General features: G+C 39.0%; 2 protein-coding genes across 5 annotated transcripts; one reads left to right on the top strand and one right to left on the bottom strand.

The window, feature by feature from the left end:
• Positions 1-7,130: 7,130 nt before the first annotated feature.
• On the bottom strand, positions 7,131-9,547 carry trim13 (tripartite motif containing 13). Of its 4 annotated transcripts, none has more exons than XM_030342620.1 (2): positions 9,330-9,547; positions 7,131-8,721 (listed from the first exon to the last, which is right to left on the bottom strand). In XM_030342620.1, the coding sequence occupies exons 1-2, from the start codon at positions 9,360-9,362 to the stop codon at positions 7,510-7,512; spliced, it is 1,245 nt and encodes a 414-aa protein (XP_030198480.1). In that variant the 5' UTR covers positions 9,363-9,547; the 3' UTR covers positions 7,131-7,509. The 4 variants fall into 4 exon arrangements, with proteins under 4 accessions (XP_030198480.1, XP_030198481.1, XP_030198479.1 ...); XM_030342621.1 differs by lacking the exon at positions 9,330-9,547 and adding an exon at positions 8,822-9,321; XM_030342619.1 differs by lacking the exon at positions 9,330-9,547 and adding an exon at positions 8,863-9,321.
• A 512-nt stretch (positions 9,548-10,059) lies between these two features.
• spryd7b (SPRY domain containing 7b) lies at positions 10,060-13,242 on the top strand. Its single transcript, XM_030342623.1, has 5 exons — positions 10,060-10,214; positions 10,637-10,753; positions 10,912-11,078; positions 11,440-11,542; positions 12,044-13,242. The coding sequence occupies exons 1-5, from the start codon at positions 10,109-10,111 to the stop codon at positions 12,139-12,141; spliced, it is 591 nt and encodes a 196-aa protein (XP_030198483.1). The 5' UTR covers positions 10,060-10,108; the 3' UTR covers positions 12,142-13,242.
• The last annotated feature ends 154 nt before the right edge of the window (positions 13,243-13,396 follow it).

Raw genomic sequence — 13,396 nt, 5'->3', positions numbered from 1 at the left:
TATTTAATTTCACAATGTCGGCCCTAAAAAAACATTTTGGTTTTTCAGTGGCATGGATATTGTTGTGATTGTTTGGTCACTCACACCTGAGATTCAATGGAAATGGTTCCCACTATGAGAGGAAAGTGTAATGCTGTGGAGAGCAGGATGACTCAGAGGTCACTCGCACATCTATGTGAATGCAGTCCTTCAAACTCTGCATGTACTGTTTAATCAAGGGTCTATATTAAAAAAAAAAAGGATACAAATAAATTGATATATAGTGTTTTTGTATGTCTAGCTGCATTGCAAAGGGAACCTAACCCATGCCTCCCCCTGGGATCCTGGACATGTTGTGATGTGTGTGTGTGAGAGTGAGTGAGTGTGTGTGTGTGTGTGTGTGGCAGAGCCTACTATTAGAAAGATTCCTCCATGTCGCAAATTATTCCATATTTATAGATAACCGACCTAATGTCAATCACAATAACATTCAGTTACCCCCGGTTGAGCCCGTTTCCTTTCTATACAGCTGTGTGCAACTAGATTATGTTTACACAGCATTCTGTCAACCGTTTTATTTTGGGCTCTAAAGGTCATGATGGATAATTTACAGAAACTGATACCCGGTGATCATGGTTGAATTATGGTGACCTTTTTGCTATTTGTAAACATTTACATTTATTACAGTTAAACAAATATGATTACACCTGAGGTGGTAGCAATTAAATTAAGTACATTTCTCTTGTCATCATATTCGTTTTTTAACAAAATATTTTTTTTCTAATGCAGTAATGATTGAAAGTACCAGATACAAATTATGTTCATTCATATTTGTAAAGTGAGGGATTTGTTTGTTGATTATTCTTTCAGTTTTTATTTTTAAGAGATTTTACCTCCATGTAATTTAAAAGTAGCCTGGCTTGGCTGGCATGTAGGCAGCCTTCTGAATCTTGAATGAGGCATGAATAGGTGAATACCCTCCCATATTTAAATGGTACAATTAGCTTTGCTTGTGACGTAATCTAATTGCTGTTCAGATATATATTTATATTTTTTTGTGTATTTAACATATTTGTTGTAAGGGATTCAGTCGGTGCTCTGCAAACATTTACATCCCATGGACCAGCTGAGACCAGACAGCCCACTTGACGCTGGGAGGGGGCTGGTTGTCATGTCCAAGCCACTGCGCCTGTTAAGGGTGGTGGGGGTTACTTGACCTTTGCCCCAAGGGTCAGGTGACTCTTTAAGGCCATTGTTTGAGGTGCAAGTATTGCAGAAAATGGTTCAAAAGGCTGCGCAGAGTAGGGGACATGTCAGGACATGATTCCCTCAAACAGGGAACAAGAGAAAAGTGCTGGAGCAATTACTTTGAAGCGGTTCTTCAATTACTTCTATGAAGAACTTATATAAGCTAATGAGAATATCAGTCCAATAGTCAGCAATTATTGAATTATTGAAACGTGTGCTTTTAGGGAAACATTTTCTACCATACATGTATAACAAAGCTGACCATGAAGTGTGGTTTGAATGCAGGTTTTTTGAGGGTGGAATTCTGTAGGTGTATTTAAAAAAACATTTTCCTCTAAAAATGTGAGTATATCTGATCCTTTTTATGTAACTTATAACACTAATTTAGAAACTGACCAGCCGGAGTAATGTCATACAGATGTCCTGCACCTTAATCTTAAGTCACATATAATATGTTATTTTAGGTTATTACACATTTGACTCAGGGATACTGTGGGTGAGGATTCCAAAAGTTTAACCTAATTTCAATTTTCATGTTTCTAAAGTCCATTGGCCCTATGAAATATGTTGACCTTTTTTGTTTCATGCAGACCACTATAAAAAATAACAGTGGTACCCTTATTCTTAATTATAATATCCAATATGCCACATTTCAAATCTGGGTTAATTTGTCATATTGCCAAATATTAATAGTAATGCAATGTGACATTTGTGCTGTATTCAAGGTAATAACCTACGTGCTAATTACACAGAGGCTTAGCCCAGAAATTCAAATCATTATGGAAGACGAAAGAAAATACCATTCTTTCAACATGACTAAAAACAATAAAAAGCTGTGCATCAAATCTGGCAATCTGCAGGCAAAATGATATCATCTCTATATTATTTGATTATAATATTTACATACTGAAACCCCATATCGAGCATTTATGTGAATATCTTTGAGAATTGAACCCAAAATTCAACTACTGGTCTTATTCATTTGTAGTTCAGTACTCGTATAGTGAAACTGTCAAATCGCTGTAGAAATAGGAAGTTGAAAGCATCAGTACAAAATCCAAATTCCCCTTCCAATAAACTGCATTACATTGCAGAAGTGCAAAGAAACTTTCCTGCACCTCCAGTTTGCTTGTTCCTATTAGTGAGCAGGTTTGTGAGTATTTCGCCTCCTTTGCTCTTAGCAATGACTTTACCTATAGTGGAAACCAAAAGTCAGTGTACAAGATTAACTGGTCTTGTGTTGAGAAAAAAAATATTTTTGCCACACCTTGTCAAACGGTGGACTGATAACTTTGATCCATTCTGTACACATATGTGCTAATTAGAATAAAAATTAAAAAAAATACAAATTCTATATAAAGGGAACACAAAAAAATGGTGGCAATGTTTGTAAAAAGGAGTAACGATTTTGTGCATTTCAATATACTGTGGTCGGTTTCTAAAACAGATTCAATTCTGTATACATTTGGTAAAATTCTCTGACATATTTTTTATTTATTATGACCTCAATGACCTGTCCTGTTGAATGAGAATGCTTGGGTGGGCTTTGAAGATGACTGACATTGTTGACATCATTTGATTACTTTCATACTTCTGTTTTTCTTGCGTCTCATTCTCTGCTCTATGTACTGTATATGGAGTGTGAGAAGGTCCCTACAATCTGTCAGATAACTGTAATGGTTAAATACTCATGAACTCAGGTCTCTGGGCCTACCTCGGCCAGTTCGGACCAGGGTCATGTTAGCCCATTGAGACCTCTAGTGGCAACACTATTATTTCCTAAACCTGTCAAGAAATGTGTTTACAGCAACTTCTGTGCTATGTCAACTGCTAAAGATGCTGAAACCGCAAAATAATTGAATCCAAAAAGCACATTAATGTTGATTTTCTTAAATTTAAAAACGTAATATACACTATTGAAGCTACAACTACTATTGACCCTAGAACTAAATGTCAACCCTGTGTGTATGGCTATGCTTGCACATACACGCTAATGCGCGCCCGCCGCCTTGTATGATCTGTCCTGCTTAAGTCTGGCAGACTGGTCGTTACACCATTCTCTGAAGCCTTGGCAGACAACAATAAAGTTGCATTGTATTGTAACCAAATCGTGCTCAACCACTGAGAGAGATGACAATGTCTTTAACTGACAACCACCTATTCAAACCCAAGGGAATAACCGCTTTAGCCATTGACGTTGTCTAGCAATTTAAGGCAAATCTATTAACTATTTTATTATATTAATGTATAAATGCTTGATTGATTATACAAGAATTGCATCAATAGGGGGGACCAAGGTGAGAAGAGAATATTTGAAAGCTGTTTAGATACTGCTGTAGTATGGATCTATGTCAGCCAACAATTCTTATTTTCAATCTCGAAATTTGGTTCATTTTGGAAATTTGATAATCAGCATAGTACTGAATGTGACGATTACACGCATGGCTAGACAAGTAGACATCCCGTGGGCTCCGGACAAAATAAAATGCAGTTCAATTGAAACAAATGCACCAATTAAAGAAAAGTAGTAGTAGCATTATTGTTAAGTTCTGATTATTCAAGATGGAGGATGTCCAATGTGTCGGTTTACAAGTTGATGCATGTTGTTTTGGGTCATCACTTGTGTCACAGAACCTTATTTTCTTTGATCTCACCAATCAAACTAAACTTCACTGATTTCATTAACCTCAATAGAAGAACTATTGCTGAAAAAAGCTACCCAGAACAGGAGCTAACGATTCCTTTTCCATGTGTTTCAGATGGAGTGGATCAGGTGGTGTGTTCAAGAGGAGCTAGAGGATACCAACGGTGATCATCTCCTGCCCTCCCAGGACACATGAATGTTGCATCATAAGTCTGTAAATAGGGGTGCACCCATGAACAAAGTAGTAGAAAGCACCAGTGGAACGACTGGGAAGAGGAGGGTGAAAGTCGAAGGGAAGCCCATCATTTCTGGCAGTATTGTAGCAGCACAGAATGGTTTGTGGTTACACTGAGATACAGGCCGTACTGTGCTGCAGCAGTAAAGCCGGAACAAAGTGCATCACGGCAAAATCGTAGGAGAGCAGTACATGCCAGGCCTCTTTGGACACAACCCATTAATCTACCTTTTAATCTAAAGGATGAACATATATATATATATATATATATATATATATATATATACACACACACACTGTATATATATAATGCATGGACCTAATGAGCTGATCTGATATGGGTGACGCTATTGGTGGCCTTGCTGTAGCAGCACGTAAATATTGGAGTTTACACTGTCGCATATGCCTCCAGTATTGATCGTGCTGCTGAAGCAAAACTGACCACTTACCAACCTTAAAACTAACCACTGAAACTAGTTTCTTAACTCTTGCTATACACTGAAGAGAAGTTTATTTAAATATATATTCCTAGTTGCATTCATCATGGGTTGATTTATTAGTAATTTGGGATGGGGTATGTTCATATCAAAACCCATCTACACCTGAAACAACTTGCATCTGCCTTGCTTTCTTTTTTTTCTTTTTTTTTTATTGTGCTCTAGTTTTCATTTGTATAATGAAATAAAAAATATAAAAATAAAAACTGTTTTGTTTTGTCATTCAGTGTTATAGCAATTCCGATTAGCCTACTTTCACGAGTTGATAGGGTCACTTCACAGTTGGATTTAAGATTTGATAAAACACTGGGACGGGGCAGCCAGTTTGTAATTTTTCTTAACCCATGTCTTTGCCCATCATAGAATGAGCCATCATACCGAGTTAATTCGATTATGCATTCATTAAACTGAGAATAAATGGCTTCTAACCGTTTGAGACATTGCTAATGCATCTCCGCTTTAAACTGCAGATACGAGGAATAGGCTTGTATTAGAAATGTTGGGAATTCCACTACCTCGCACAGTTATAAGGGCAAATGCTTTACGCTTTTGGCCGCTCTAAAGGACATTCATTAAGTCCTCTCAGACGAAAGAGCGACCTATAGCCCAGGTTATCTGAACCTATAGGACCCATTTACATTAAAAGTACGGTTTACGACATCGAGTCCTGTCGCTCTGAAAATGGATGGTTTAGGCAAGCTGCCTACGTAAGCTATACGTTATAATTTTGCCTTTTACCTTAGCTTTTAGTCTTTGAATAATATGTTAGGTTCACTACATAATCATTTAAATCATTGGGCCTAAATTAATTTTATAATACAAAATGATGAGGTGAGTCAGCTGCATTTCTGAACGCATTGTGCCTAAATTAAATCCTCCAGCTTGGTTGATAAAGGGCCATCCATCCTCCATCGTAGACTGTTCCTACAAGTGAGAGTTACTTAGTAGGCCTACCAAAATATTTTACTTCCACACGTTGCAGAATGCACCTCTTATTTGTTCTCCATCGCCTTTAATTAGAAATGTTTAGGCCTTTTCATGAGCCAGTTTATTTTCCATGCATTTACTTTTATTTTTAAATATGGGGATATTTTTGATCTGCTTTAAAAAAAAAAAAATGCCTAGACTATACGCATAAGGCCATGCCCGTTTTTGTATTTGGCGTCTTATAAACATTGAAACAGCTTTAATTTAGGCCTTCAGTTATTGATTTAAAAAAGGCTACCCCAAATTAGGTAAATGTTATATTAAATACTAGGCTTATATCATTTGTCAGTAGACCAAGCAAAAAAATAAATAATCAGGCTTGCATGGCTTTTAAATAAATAAATAATTAGAGCCCCATTAATTTTCTCATTTATTAAGCCTCGTTGCATGTTTGTTATATAGGCCTAGTATTTTTTGGTGTTTATTTTTGTTCTATGCATTGAAATTATTTCACTTGCACAATCCGATAGGATTTGCACAATTGTGTAGGCATTTGGGCACCGGCTTTCTTGAAGAGAAATGAGAAATGAGAAGGCATTTCTTGGTCCCACGCCACGGACACCAAAGGAAAAGTTCAAGGCATAAGTAATATTCGTAATGTATTGTTAGACTTAATATGTCAATATTTTTCGGAAATACCCCCTAGTTAGATATATTTTTTAAAGGTTTCAATGCTACCCATCCTAAATAACGAAAGCAAGTGTCCGCCTTATCTCGTATAATAAAGACGAGACAGTAGACCAGGTCAATATTTGAGATTGGATTCGGGCAAATGTGAGAATTTACATTGACATGTATTGTGGCATGTATCCCTGGAAATTAAAGATTCATGTGCAATGTAAATTTTAAAGCCTATGCACCGGATTTGCCTCGCAACAGTCGGCTATATATAGGCCTGTACATGTACAGGCCCACGTGGCGTGACGTGCCTTTTGTATTCTGGTCAGTGCGGACGTTATGGGATTAGCCTACTTGGCATTATGGTTGGTGATTTTTCATTTCTTCACTATCTTGAACAAAACAATGTTCATAATACATTTCCGAATATCCCCTTAGTGTCTTTTCAATTCGTCAAGATGTACAGTTATGAACTTCTTGACTTCTGACAGGGATTACCGATACTTGCTCTATGTCAATTAGGTCGAACACAGCCCCCCTAGTAACTATTTCTTTAATTATTTTTATTTTATATTTAACTCTATACCACAACAAATGCTTTTACATAATCCCAATTTAATTGAACTTGACCAGCCTGCCATGCAAAGGAATGAGCTGATTAAAACAGCGCTAGGTCCTTCGATGTGGGCCCTTGATGTGGGCTAAACATGTCCAAATGTCCCCCCAATGTTTAACGTTTGCAGTCTGATGAAGATGGCGCTCGGGCCTTGTTATCTAACGCGTCTAACCTTGGGACGGGTTTCTGCGGCCCGGGTGACGCGCGCGCAGGGGGACGGGGGACGGGACGTGTGTCCACCTATTGAAAGGCTACGGCCATCTCAAGATTGACTATATTGAATAGATGAATGACCGAGAGTGTATACCTATTTTGGGCATTTTATTAGGCGGATACATTAGGCAAAGTTCAAACAGTCAAACGTTGTAGTGTGGCAACAAGTAAAACAAAAATAATCATTTAGTAACTGAATCAATATCAGGTAGAAAGCACGTATAAAAATACACGGAGGGTTGAGATTAGTAGGTCCTACTTGGTTTGGCAGTCCTGTGTTAGGATGGAAGCCCAGGTAAGTAACAAATTATAATAGGCAATAGGCAATACACTATATGACCATATAACAGAACTTAATGTGTGGTCGCCCTTAATTATATAAGCTTAAAGTAGGCTATAGAAAGAGATTTCGTCTGTCCTGGTACCTTACAAGGACAACTAGAAACATACAAAAATATCAAAAGGAATATAGTTAGAACAGTTTACAGCTGCCCATATAATCAACAGCGGTGTCCAAGAATTCCAGGGCGTAATGTTGACATGCGCCCAATAAACAGGTGCATGCACCTAGCCCCTTCTGCCAATACAGCTCTGCATTTTTGAGATGCGGGGAAAGTCCATATAGAAATGCTTCACTCTGTGCGGACAAATGGACCGAGGTCGCGGATAAGGTATCTGGGTGCAAGAGGAAAACGGCTGGCAGTATGATGCTCATGAATATAAAGAACCTCTTGGGGACTCGGAGTCGCGAGCTGGTTGCGCGGTGAGATCCATGTTCGTGCGGGACGGAGATTTTATCAACGTCTTTGAGTCTCAGCATGTCCCAATTTCGGACGTCGAAATTGCGTACGTGAGGGCCCACGTCAATTTCCTTCAGAGAGGGCAGAGGTGTTTCACGTACGACTCGCAGCTTCTCCCTAAACTCTTGCATCTGCTGGAGGAAACAGAGAGGGTCGGACACATTCCTGAATGACTCGGCGATGCTGAGTGCCCGGGTCTGCTCGTCCAGAGCTGCGCTCAGTTTGTTGATCTCGGGATCATGGGCTTGCATCACCACCAATTTTAAGGTCTCGAAATCTGAGAGAATTTCACGTTTCTTGTGCTCAAGGGCGCCGACTAAATTCTCGAAATAATTTGTTACCTTTTCTGCGTCTATGGAGACCAACTGGAGCGCCCTTTTCTTACTGATTTGCAGAGTCTCTAAGCAGGAAAGTATATCGGGATTCTGCCAGCTCTCCATTCCCTCGGACAGTTGTTCGAATGCCGCTTTCTCCTGTTGATATGCTTCATCCAATGAACAGAATGTATGTCCCTTATGATTTCCAGTTGTTGCACAAAATCCACAAATAAGTTTTAAGTCCGTGGCGCAAAATATATTGAGTGGCTGGCCGTCGTGTTGTTTACAAAGGGACATCCTCGGTAAAACGCGAATCCTGTTATACTTTTCCACTATTCCACGCAAAGAATAGTTTATCTGCAAACTGTTAATGCCATTTTGAGGAGTCTCTTTGCGGCAGGTGGGGCATTTGAAAGGCGGTCTCCAAACTGGGCTCCGGTTACCTTCAAGCATCCCTTCCAAGCACTTCTTACAAAAGCTGTGAGAGCACGGCAGGACCCGGGGATCGTCGAAAAGACTGCAGCATATTGGACAAGTGAGGTCCTCTTCCAAAAGCTCCATGGTGTCCTGTAAAACAAATTCAAACATGAACCCAGAGGTTTGTCATGAGAAAGGCGAGCAGGAACATCAGTGCATCTTAATATAAATACGCACGACGCAATGTTACCTTATCTGAAAACATGAACATTACGCGTTAAAGTATCATACATCAATGATGCGGTCCCTACGTGTTTGTCGTCGTTCAGCGATCCCCGTCATAAATATGACATTCGTCACTAGGTGCGCGATTTAAGAAAATAATGGGAATACAGTAGTTGTGAACTGAGCATAGGAAATACATATTCCTACTTCGCGAGAAACATTTACCGCATTCTCTGTTTGACCTATTTGATGTATAGAGCCTCTTGCTGACTATTGTTAATATATCAATGCGTCAAGCCGTTCACTATCTAACGTTACTCTCTATAACGTTAAGCTTAGAATTGCACTGGAATGCAAGAAGCTAGCTCTCTTTACTCGGCCAATATTGTAGTTGATCTGATACTAGCTAACGAATAACCGACAGATCGGGTTTGCGTAAGAGTCGGTCCTGTTGGCAAGGTATAGAGGAAGGATAGGACAGATTTTGCAAGCGCATAGTAACATGCAACTACTGGACCACAAAAATCACTCACCAGCTGCTGAGGAGCACAGAGCAACGCAATCATGGCGCTTGTTGCTGTGCAGACTTCGCCCTTTCCGGGAGAATGTTTAACTATTTCACTGCCACAGCTAAGGTTTATGCATTAATTTGACAAACGGATGTTCTTCTTTTCGGGAAGACCAAACCTGAGAGATGCCAAGCAAACATCTCAGAGTGTAGAGACTGATGATGTTAGCCTTTATAATATTTTAATTTAATGTCTACGTTTTTTATCATGGGATGGAAATGGCAGAGCGTCCCTGTGGGTATCTGGGGGAGGGGCTGTTGCTATGCAAAACATTACAGCGTGAAAGAGCGTCAACTAGGCTTAATCCCAATATGTCATGACTGATTGTATCACCCCACTTCATGCAACTCTCACTAAACAACAATCGAAATGAACATTACAATTAAATCTGTTTGCCGTTTCTCATGGGTCCAGCGGTTGAAAAAACACCTTTTTCATTATTCCTAGATCCAGTGACAGTGAGTGGCTCGTGTTTACGTAACATTACACATCGATATCCAATAGTTACTTAGTCACGTGTATACATGTTGACCTTGATTTTCTTCCCTTGTTTCCATGCCATCAGGAAAAAATGCCCATCTTACCAAGCAATGTGATTGGGTGCACTGGTTAGAAGGGTTTAGGCAAATCCAGTTCAAACCGCATGGTGTCGCTGTTTAAACGAGCGCTTTTTACGACGGCACTCTTTGGCTCAAATTGTTTAGTCAGGGTTTCCGGATGTCACCGTCGGCGTCAACACAATAATGGCTGCTATGTTTACGTGCTGTCTTAACTGCTGCGGCGATGGAGGGTCGGGGCATATTCCTCTAAAAGAAATGCCCACCGTCCAGTTAGACACACACCACATGGGTAGGTTGAAACTGACATGCAGTTATATACAAACGTGTTTAGTAGCGAGCCTCTGTTGTCCAGATGACGTGTCTGGTAGGATGTCTCTTCTGGTAGCCTAGCGTTAGCCATACAACCCCTTATGTATCTGTCAAACCCCTAGTAGATGTCAACCCTTAGTAGCTATTTGTGTTACGGTTTGATTTGGTCTGACATGCCTAGGTAGGAAAATTGAAAGACTTTTACACAAATGGAAACAAATCAACAATTCTGTTTCCTCCTTTTTGACTCGGTTTTCTTTTATCAGCAGGATAAACCTTTCTTATGCATCGATGATAAGTTGTTTATAAAGGGTGTAGCATAATTTTTAAGGGTTTTCCAGGTCATATGACACTGCGCGCATATGAAGAATAGTTCTCTTGATATGTTTTTGTCCAATCTAGGCACAGATGTTGTGATTGTCAAGAGTGGACGGAGGATATGTGGCACAGGTGGCTGCCTTGCTAACGCACCATTGCATCAGAACAAGAGCTATTTTGAGTTCAAGATACAGTCTACCGGTAAGTTGTCGTCTCAGCAGCCTCGTCTTGTCATATGTAATGGACTTTATTTCTGGTAACTCACTTAATCGGCTGTATATATGCTGCACAACGTTATTGCAGCGGCAGAGAAAAGGGGCTTGATAAATAAATGTGCAATAACTTCTATGTTCCTCCAGGTGTGTGGGGGATAGGTGTTGCCACCCAGAAAGTCAATCTTAATCAAGTACCATTGGGCAGAGACACAAACAGCCTAGTTCTCAGGCATGATGGATCTGTGTATCACAATAATGAAGAGAGGAACCGTCTACCTGCAAATAGCCTTCCTCAGGAGGGTGACATTGTTGTGAGTCAAATTAAATACCAGGCCCTCCCCATACGGTCTTTGTATAATACAATTTAAGACAAATATGCAGTCTTTGGTTATTTTATATATTTTTAATCATAATGAATGAATGGCTGAATGCTTTAATCTGAGTGCATATATTATTGGCATGGATGGTCACAGACCAGAGTGGTAATGCCATGCTCTACCGAATCCACTACACCAATTTCGAAATACTTTTACACATCCATTTAACTGTATTATTCTGAGTGTTACCAAAAAACTGTGGTTCAGTAATAGTAGCATTATGTTTTGAGATGTGTTTGATGTGAGTATTCTTTACGTAACAAGTCCTCCTAAACAACCTTTATGTATCTACCAGGGCATCACCTATGATCACGTGGAGTTGAACTTGTATCTGAATGGGAAGAACATGCATTGTCCTGCTTCCGGTATCCGAGGCACAGTGTATCCTGTTGTTTATGGTAATTCCATTTGTAATATACTCAATATATTATGTTTTTTATTTTATTGCATTAATTTGGATCAATCAGACTTATGTTGTGTAGCTAAACTCCAGCAACTTACTTTGAATTGTATTCTATTTATATTTTCTACTCGTATTTATCCACTAGAGGGCCATGTTTTAACACATTGACCTTCCACTGGCTGACATCATGGCCAAAATATGATTTCATGGTCCATTTTTGTCTTTAGGTTTGTCCATAGAAATTTGTTGTCCCCTTGTGAAGCCTTTATTATTTTTTCTTTTGTGTGATACTTTAGTCTGGCTTCTTTTTTTAAAGAGACTTTAGGGACCATTTGGAAACTTAAATAATGTGCTGGGAGATTTTAATCTTTAAAAGTGATGGGATTAAAATCTTTAGAATATATGAAAACAACATGAATTTACCCCATACAAAGTATGAAATGTTTTCAGTTGCTTTTGCTTTAACTCTCATATCTTTCTCCTTCCATCTTTCTAGTGGATGACAGTGCCATCTTGGACTGCCAGTTTAGCGACTTCTACCACACACTTCCCCATGGCTTTGAGAAAATCCTCTTTGAACAACAGATCTTCTAGGCAGCGTCCACCTCAAGCTGCACTGACCCCCTCCCTCCAACATCCACAAATGTATCCAACACAGCAGTTTATCACATTGAGTCACTCTTAGCATTGAGTAGACCACGTTTTAATTTCTGTCATAAACAAACCCTGAAGTTTTTATGTTGATTATGGGATCCGTGTTGCTGCTAATTTCAGAATTCTCAGTTGAGCTAACCTGCCCTTTCCAGAAGGGTTTTGAAATGTTGTCATTTTTTAGTTAAACGCATTGAGGGTGTATTTTTTTGTTGTTGGTTGGCCTTGCTGGACAAATAGTTTCATTTTACGGAGAATGAAAACTCATGGTGTTTTACTTATCATTGTCTTCTTAAAAATCCTCATCAACATAAACACTAATTATTGTTTAGACTATCTGCCGTCATTTTGTTTAATCCGTATTTTTGTTTTTATGATTGCCACAAAAGTGCTTTGACGTTGCTCACTGACTAACTGCCACCAATGTTGTAAATGGCAGAAAGTTATGTTTAGGGTAATTGCTACATATGTATGCTATCATGTGATGTAATATCACCAGGACAGTATGCATTTATTTGAGTGTAATATTTCTTTACTCTCCTGGACTAGGCTTTTTCAGTGAAGGCTTTACCACCCTAGTCATTGACCATTTGATTATCTACACATTTAGCTACTGTCAAATTGTGACAGATTCAAAATATGTTAAACCCTAAACAGAAATTTGTTATTCTGCATAACTGCATCCAGGAGTGTATTCACATTCCAGGGATGGTTAATATGCAATGTAACAATGTTTCAACAAGTAGAGAAATAAAGAAAATACATTTCCAAAGTGAAACATTGCTTTAACTTAGACTATGTGGAAGTCATCATCTAAATGTTACTTTGGAATACCTTATCGTTATGGTCTATTGGTACAACATTAGTATATGTGTAAGTTGCGATCATGGTGCCTATCCTGCTGTCAGTTTAATTATGTCTGCATTGCATATCCGTTTGTTGAAGTATTTATTGTTTTAAAGGCTTGTCTTTGTTGCACTAATAGCGTGATTGTACAAACTATCGATCCAAATATGGTCGATTCATTAAACGATGTCTCTGGAGGCTGTGTGTGTGTGTGTGTGTCAAGTTTCGCCTAAGTCGATTTTGTATTTTTTGAGGGAGGAAATCCAGAATCATTCCTTTTATGTCTCAAATATTTATCAATATTTTCTGTGATCCAAGGACATTAGAACAGTCCATATCCGAGAGAAGGCAC

The sequence above is a fragment of the Gadus morhua genome, chromosome 20, assembly GCF_902167405.1.
Source record: "Gadus morhua chromosome 20, gadMor3.0, whole genome shotgun sequence".
NCBI classification, from domain to species: Eukaryota; Metazoa; Chordata; class Actinopteri; order Gadiformes; family Gadidae; genus Gadus; species Gadus morhua.
This window is presented reverse-complemented; position numbering and strand designations above follow the sequence as displayed.